At 42.8% G+C, this 8,816-nt stretch overlaps 1 protein-coding gene across 2 annotated transcripts in view; it reads left to right on the forward strand.

Moving 5' to 3' along the window:
• The window catches only part of NAP1L1 (nucleosome assembly protein 1 like 1), a 51,981-nt gene extending 43,397 nt beyond the window's left edge, over positions 1-8,584 (forward strand). For both annotated transcript variants that reach the window (XM_084630124.1, XM_084630125.1), the window contains exons 13-15: positions 2,612-2,644; positions 3,147-3,197; positions 7,865-8,584. In XM_084630124.1, coding sequence (XP_084486250.1) covers positions 2,612-2,644; positions 3,147-3,197; positions 7,865-7,900 — 120 coding nt within the window. In that variant the 3' untranslated portion in view covers positions 7,901-8,584. The remainder of the gene's footprint in view (positions 1-2,611; positions 2,645-3,146; positions 3,198-7,864) is intronic.
• The last annotated feature ends 232 nt before the right edge of the window (positions 8,585-8,816 follow it).

Here is an 8,816-nt window from a genome sequence, read left to right on the forward strand (position 1 = left end):
AAGTTCTTTAGAGGGTCTTTCTCTATAAGTCTATATCTTTTATATAACTAAACTATTGCCATATGTAAAATAAACAAGGTTTTCAAAATGTTTAAGAAGCTTCATTTAAAATTAAATTAAAATGCTGCTCTTACGCCGCGGCCCCGCTCAGCCCGCTGCCAACCTGGGGTTTCGTTCATCTAGGCCGGCAGCGGGCTGAGCGGGGCCGGCGGCCAGGACCCCAGACCATCAGTGGGCTGAGCAGCTCTGCCCGCTGCTGCTTTGGGTTCCAGCTGCTGGCCCCACTCAGCCCGCTGTCGGTCTGGGATCCCGGCCCTGCCCACATAGAGTGGGTACCTACCTTCTCCCTAGTTCTAGTGCGTGCACTCTCTCTCTCTCTTCACTGAGCTGAGGGTGGGAGTGCATTGAGCACAGGGCTGGGGGTGAAGGCGCAGGCTGGGGGATGGGATGTAGGGTCTAGCCAGGAGCGAGAATGGGGTGGGAGAGGCACGCTCAGGGTTGGGGCTGGAGGTTTGGGGGTGGAGTGCTTACCTGGGCAGCTCCCATTTTGTGTGAGGGATGCAGGTGGGAATGTTTGGGGGGGGGCGGTGCAGGAGCTCCCATTTTGTGCTCAGGGTGGGAATGTGGGGGGTGCAAGACTCAGGGCATGGAGCGTGGGGGCGCTGGGTATGTATGGGGGGTGCTGGAGTCAGAGCTAGGGGTGTGTGGGGGGTGGAGGAGTCAGGACAGGGGGCTGGGTGTGTTTGAGGGGTGTGCAGGGGTCAGGGCAGAGGGCTGAGGGTGTGGGCTAGGGTTGTGGGGGTGCTCCCAGCCCCTGCCCAGAGCAGCTTACGGCAGGGGGCTGGAGGGGATATGCCCTGATTCCAGCCCCCTTCCCCAAGGTCCCGCCCTCACCTCTTCTCCCCCTCCTCCCAAGGCTCCACTTCTCCCCCTCCTTGCAAGGGCCATCAGCTGACAGCAGGGAGGGAGAGGAGGAGGGGCAGGAACCTAGCATGCTGGGGGAAGAGGTGAGGGAGGGGGGAGCTTGCCTGCCCTGCAGCAGCAGCCGCCAGGACCAAGCTTCTTCACCCTCCCCCGACGCTGCTTCCTGCTGCAGTCCCGGCTGGTGGCCCCGCTCAGCCCACTGCTGGCCTGGGTTCGGCAGCGGGCTGAGTGAGGCCAGCGGCTAGGACCCGGCAGGCAGCAGCGTGCCATTTAAAAATCAGCTCGCATGCCGTCTTTGGCACACATGCCATAGTTTGTCGACCCCTGGTATAGACCATCACTTGGATAAGGATGAGACGCACTTTGACATTGGGGTTCATAGATATTTGGTGACACTGGAAGAATGGTGACCTTCAACCTTGGGTTTCTTTCCTGACTCTGGAAGGGGATTGTGCTCAACTGGGCTCAAATTCTTCTACCTATACCCTATCCACCCACTGCATCTCTTTTGCCCAGTCCACCCTGTAAGCTGACTCTCCCCTTTCCCCCCGACCCTATCCCTGCCTGCCTCCTTGGTGTTCCAGTTCTCCCTCCACAAACCCTAGTCCCTTGTCCAAACTGTATTCCCCATACTCTGGCTTGCAATCCCTATCTCACCAGATTGTCTCTATCTTTTCTCTCCTACCTTCGGTCCAACTTCTGTTGCCCTCTGCAGTCAAATTAGACTATTTCCTGAGAGGGGGAGACACACACCCACTCACTCCAGCACTTCCAGGTGGCCTCACCCTCCTCTCCTACACACACAAAAATCCAAGTGTGGAGCAGCACTTCCAGGGAAAGTTTGGCCTCGCTCCTGTAGCCCTGATCTGGGACTTGCTCTTCGGAATGGCACATGTGCCGTCTGGTCAGCACTAGAAACTATGAAGATTGAGCTATGATCAGTGAAGACAATCTTTGGAAATTCTACTTGTTAAACTCTAGCAAGTCTCTACTGAGTGTTTGCAAGCTTCAATTTTTCACACTTGCGACTTGGTCAAATTTGGATGTATTTTCATGGAGACACCAAAAGGTGCATCCCTGGAACACCCCTACCAAATTTCAAATCCCTGCTCCAAAGCTTTGAGAGCTATTCAAAGAAAAGGTCACTAATTTATTAACATGGACAAAACTGTATCTCCATCTAGCTGTATTCATTAAAAAAATTTATCCTGAGGCTGACACTTTGCATGGAAAATTTCAACCCAGACTGTTGTTTTTTGCAAAGTTATAAGCAACTGAAAATGCGGTTTTGTTAGGGGAAGTGTCAAACATTTGTAGTAGGTATGGCTTTCAACCCTGCCTTTAAAATATATGCGTGCAAAATGAATGTGTTAACACTTAACTATGAGTAGGTTTTATCCTTAAACTAGAAAACACCTTTCTTTGTCAAAGCTTATTTTAAATTTTCTGCTCAATGAAACATCTTCAGTATTAATGATCTTGATCACTGTCACCCAGATCTAGAATTTTTTTTGACAAAGCTGAATTAATGTAAATTTACCCCTCTGAAAAAAAAATGTGTATATATAATATATATACACTTAATTTTAACATGAGAATTCTTTGGCTTCCATGTAACTTACACAAAACTGCTTAACATCTAGGGTGATGGCGTTTACAACATTGTACAATTTTTTTTTTCTCTTAGTATGATGAAGAAGGTGAGGAGGCAGATGATGAGGTGAGTTACAAGATGGGTTAGATGAGTAAAATGACACGCATATACTTCATTTTGGAGCAAGTTTTTCATCTTTGATGGAATGGTAGCTGAGCAGTTGGCAAGTTACTTAAGTTTCTTGTTTAGTTAACTATAAATGACAAACATTCTTTAGTATTTCTCCAATCTGTATAAAACATTATTGGTTGAGATGTTTTATAAATGTAAGCCTGAAGTGGTGATAAAAGTAAATATGCCAGATATTAGTCTGCCTTAGATTTGTACTAGTAGCACAAGTATATTTAAGAGCAGAGCTTTATCCTAAATGCAATGTAGAAATTTACTCTTAAAAGCGGAGTATGGCTAAACACCAAGATCTCATTCAAGTTCTTTTCTTTTCTGCACTGATGAAAACTTATGGAAAAAAAAATTACAAACATCAGAGGAACATTTAACCTGTTGACTGCATTCTGTGTATTTAATCTGAACCAAGAGTACTTTCTACTTGACACTTTCTATCTTTCAGGAAGGGGAGGAAGAAGCAGATGAAGAAAATGATCCAGATTATGACCCGAAGGTGACTAGTACCAATTAATGTATTTCATTAAAATTACGCAATTAATTTAAGGCAACACTTTTTAATGGGCAATATACAATTAATAATTCCTGTAACAAACATGCTTTGACTCAACTGCTCTCTGAGATGGTTTTAATACCCCACTTTTTACCTTCTAAGATTTGCTGAGCAACATAGTCACTCTAATTTTGTTTTTTAGTAACACTTTTAAATATGTGGCCAGGGATCTTTTTTTAAAGAAATTAAAGTATTATTACAAAATGAGTTTTTTTTAAAAAATATACCTAAGCAACCTTTTTTCAGCAAGTAAAAGCTTTGTTATTCATAAAGAAAATACAAGTTAAATGATCTTAAATGAGGGCTGTTAAAATCTTTGATGTAGTTGGGCAAGTTTGTCACTGATGTATGTATTTTTGCTATTAACTGTGACATAAAGTGTAGCCTGCATTTTGCTGCACTATCAAGGAGAAACATATCCTTTCACTTGGGTGAAATTTCTTGAGTGGGGCTGAAGCTGTATTTTAAGACTTAAGAGTAAGGAGAGGATTTGGGCTGTCTTCCCTGGAGATAATCATCCTCCTGTACTGAGCAGAACCTACAACAATGCTCTAAAGAAAACGTAGGTGTAGCTGACGTGCACCCCTTTGTGGTGGGGAATATATTGCTGGGCTAAGAGCCCATCTCATTCCAGTCGTTCCCCATTTTTGGGAAGAGGATGTACAGGGGAAAATACAGATGTTTACTATGTAGAGAGCAGAGACTTCAGGATGACTTAAAAGGAGGGCAATATGGATGTGCAGCAGAGATTGTTAATCCTCTGTTTTGCATACTCCCAAATTTATGCAAATTCTCATAACTTAGTTTGGGATTACCAGACATCTGAAAATTCATCCTCCACATTAGTCCCTTTATTCTAGATGAGCCATTGGGATTTTTGAAACCTAGTTGTCATAGTAGGTAGCATTTATCCAGCTACTTCTGGGGCCACAAGCACTGATCAGGAAGCCAAGCCAGGTCATTAGGAATTGTGAGTGGGAACCAAACCAAACTGAAATATACATGACATTGGAAACACCACTGTTACTCAGGTGACACTGGGTAGTTGGTTATATCAGTTACATGATGCCTGCTGGGGCTAGTTGTAGAAGAAATCTTGCAGGAAAGGGGACTACTCATCAGATAAAAGGCAACTATCATTTTGGGGAGAATGTATTATAATTTGTTATAAAAAATGCTAGATTATAATGGGAAATGTCACTGGTCCAAAAATTGTAGGCACCCACAATATGGTAAGATCTACTCTGATCTGCAAAAGCTATGTGATGGAGATGGGCAGGTACTAGGGATGCTCTTGTTGCAGATACACAGAAGCAGAATAATTCTATAGATAATTTTTCTCTGCCTTTCCCTCCCTGTCTGCTAGAAATCTCTAAACAATGTGCAGAGAGTTATCAGCCAACTTGGCAAGTTGAGTTGTTAGTGTCAGCCCACATTGTAGAGGAATTTACAGAGCGTGCTAGCTGCGGTGGGCGTACGTGAAGGAGGGCTTTCCAGAACACACTGAAAGATCAGCAGGCTATATGGATACATCAAAATTGCTTCTCAGCAGTGTTGGCAGGACTTAGACCAAACCAATAATGGTACATCAAGCAAGGTCAAACAAAACTGTTTAGCATTTGCCGTGTTGTATCCAACCAGCTGTATTCCACTGTACCCTTCACTGCCCATGACCCAAAAAATTAGTTGTTATGGAGAGCAAAGTAATGCACGTAGTGCCCTTCCTGCTGAACTGCTTTAACCTACCCTGACAGAAATATCAACAAATTGATTATTTGCAAGCTGAGACACGTAGGGCTCATGCACCTGCTGTGGGATATGCTAATTGTCTAACTCTTTGGCCTTGTAGGCTGGTCAGATATTGGCTGTTGCTAGGTTGCAATATTTCAAATTCTGTTTGAGGCAACTGAGGGATGCAGCCGTTTTGTTGCTTAGCCCAGCATAGGGCACAATGGAGGGAGTAGTGTTCAAATGGATACGCAAGTCCCCTTGCATACAGTCCTGTGCAGGTCTAGCCTCAGTATCCTTATCTGTATATGTAAGTGATCTGTTATCACATGTTTGTGCAGACCACACTTGACTGAATCTTCTCCCTCTTATGCTACCTACTGAGCATGGCAAGATGGCAGTTGCTATTGCTGCAGCACCAAGAAATGGAACAGAAACAGGGCAAGGGTCTGGACTTATGATTTAGGACCACAGGGATGACTAACAAGTGGTGGGGGAATGAGGGGAGAAAGATGTCATCAAGGCAGTAACACTCTTAGGCAGTGGGACTGAGCACCTCTGTTCCCCAGAAGTAGCTGCTTTAGAGCCAGATTTTTTTTTTTTTTTTTTTTTTTAAAAAGAAAGTGCTGTGGGATGATAAGGTGGGAAGCTAGTAGGCCCTTAAAAATGGGAGCGGGGAGCGAGACCTGTACTAAGCAAAACAGAAGGTTGTACGTGGCCTGGCAGTGGGAATCAAGTTGATAAGATGAAGAGCAAGTACATGTTAAAACACACCTACAGGCCATTCCCATGTGCACTACCATGGGAATTGTTCAGCTGCACACAGTGAGAAGCCAGGAAACAATTATTTACTCCCATGCACCTGGAGTGTCACTAAGGGTTTTTTGCTTCTGCTTCACTCCAAAATGCACAACAGTCACTATGTATGCTTTACCACTTCCCACTGAGCAATCTTACAATCCTGCATGTCATCATTCACCAACTCTTCTGCATGTCGATGTAGCACTAAATGTTGTCGTCAAAGCCAATTGCTGAGTTGACTAAATGTTCATCTCAGATTTGCTTCTGTCATGGTTTCACAGATCCATCTGTTTACTCATGTTTGGCTGTCTGAGCAGCGTGGGGCTAATATAAACTTGCAAGAAGATGCTCTAAGCATTTACTTCCGTTTTATGTTTAAGTAGATGGAGTCTCCAGCATCTGTTCTAAACGTTGTCAAGTAGCTGGTATACAGACAATGCAGCAACTTACAATCTCCACTAGTTCAGTGGTTTTCAGTCTGTGGACCTCTGGGGATCCACAGACTGTCTAAGGGGACTGCGAAAATAAAATTTCAGATGCCAGAAAAGGTATACTTTTGATTGACCAGAAAAACAGAATGTGAATACCCCACTTTACAGGTCAAAACCCAGAAGTGTTGTCATTACCATAAAAGCCCACAGTTCAGGGCCCTTTCTCACGCTGCGTCCAGTGCCATGCCAGAAATGTGCAGCATTTATAGTTGAATTCTGTTCAGTTTTCAGTCTAAGACTTCAGGGTCTGCGGACCACAGGGTGAATTTCCAAAAGCGTTCGTTCACAAATGAAAAAAGGTTGCAAACTTATGCCCTAGATACTGTACTTAGTATATCCATGTAAATTTACTGGGATGGGTATGAAACCACCCTCTGCTAGTTCTTCCATCACCACAGTTGACTGAGACTGGTCCTTGGTTGAGACTGTTACTATAATGAAAGTACAGTCAGTGTTAGGAAGGCTGATTCTCAGTGTGCCATATAATCCAATATACATTTTGCTACTCGCCCTACCATATTGTTTGTAATTTTCTTTAGTAATTCTCACTTCCCACTCGCAAATTAGCTATCAGCCTGTGTTTGATGTCGAGGGGCCAGGTTCTGCTGGCTCATTCAGGTATGCCATCACAATCTAGTTCCATCACCCCTCAGGTGGCTCATTAAATCACTTACATACGAAGGGTATTCAACATGTCATCTCAGCGACCACTATCCATTTTCAGGATTTTATGCTTTTGTTAATTATGCAGGTCAGGAGCCAGCTTTCAAAGTGTGACTTGTCTCCTGAGGGATGACATTAGAGCAAGTAAGCTCTCCACTACTGGTATTAATGTGAATTTTTGCCCTTTTTATGAGGAAGATTTGGCTTCCCTGTTAGCCCAGATGACACAAATAATGGGTCTACTGTTCAACAGTGCAGACAGGAATTAGTTTGCATATACATCAGTCATGACAGGTGCTGAGAAATATAGCTATAGAAGCCATAAACGCCATGGAATAGATGTTATTTCTGTAGGCTTTATACCTTGGGAGCCTTGATGGGGACTTAAGTGTTACCCTCACCAGTTTACTGCTCACATCATGTCATTATACAGATACATGATGACCTGTGCAGTGAGCCTGTATGTTTGAGCTGTCTGTGCTCATGGGATCAAGGAAAGTCCTCCTTGGCTAAGACTCTTGGAGTATATGGGCATCTCTTCCATTTCGGTGCCAGGCCAGTTTTGTTCCCATTTTCTTTCCCTCAATTTTTTTTCAGGATATACCACCCTACTGTAGTCAGAAGTTCTGTGTTGCTGCCAATGGCTAGTGCAGCCCCCACCCAAAGGAAAAACTGAGGCATCCTCTTGAATTTGGCTATTCAAAGATATCCTTAACTTGCCTAGTGCACAGAGATTTGAATACAATGTGGTATAGTATTCACAGGGTGGATAAGGGAGAGAAGATGCAAGATTCTTAATAGCTAAACTTGATTCTTAAGAGCTGTAATTGAAACTAGAAAACACTTGCTTGACAGCTTTGATAAGTGGCTTAGAAAAATAACTTGATGTGACATCTGTACACTGACCTTTCTTTTATTCCTCAACAGAAGGATCAAAACCCAGCAGAATGCAAGCAGCAGTGAAGCAGTGTGTATGTGGCCTTGAGGATTACCTGCACTGTAATAGCCTAAACACAACTATTAGTTACTTACAGCCTTATGTTTTGTATCTTCTTGGTAGAATTAAGTAAACAATTTGTTAAAATGAAATCAAACACCTAAGTACCAGTTTAAAATGTAGGTTCATTCTACCTAGCATTTTAATAGTATAACTTTCTGCCAATATGTAGAATGCAGTAAATCCCCTAAAGCATGAATGTTAATTCATTGCTACATAGTTTGGTTCTTGTGAAGTCTTTCGTCATGTAGCTATTAGACTGCAGCTGTGAAGATTATCAGAACTGTTAACTGAGACCAATATTTGTTTAGAGAAAATCCTCTCCTGAAGAACCAACCAAAGTCTTTTCAGCCCAGTAGTTTGAATGGGTTTGTCTGCTTGCACTAGCTGTGCCTTCCATTACCTTGTTAGAGAAATGGCAGTGACTTGTACTAACTAGGAGATGATGCATTTTTGGATTTGACTACTTCAGAAGATTAGTATAATTCATTTAACTTCCAACAAGACCACATTAAATGTTCATAACTGTCTGCTTGTTTCTGCTATGGGTTTTGTATTTTATGTGACAGCGATCTACAAAAGAAACCTAGTAATCATATTAAGGTTATTGTTTACCACTGGGGTGTGAATAAAACCTAGTATTTTCAGAAGTTAGTCTTGTTTTATTATGCTATGTAAACTGTTGACATATTACATGCTGCAGTTGATTTTTTATTTTTTTATTTATTTTTTTTTACTAGACAGTCATTTTTGAGAACTTTTTATAAGCAAACTGTTTAACACTCAGCAACATAAAACATCAACTCAACTGCACTATTCTCCTTCCTGGACAGTTTTATCTAGGCTTTTCATAGTCAATATAATGGGGATAATAAGGTCATG

Source organism: Lepidochelys olivacea (genome assembly GCF_965140295.1).
Source record: "Lepidochelys olivacea isolate rLepOli2 genome assembly, chromosome: 1".
Taxonomy (NCBI): Eukaryota; Metazoa; Chordata; order Testudines; family Cheloniidae; genus Lepidochelys; species Lepidochelys olivacea.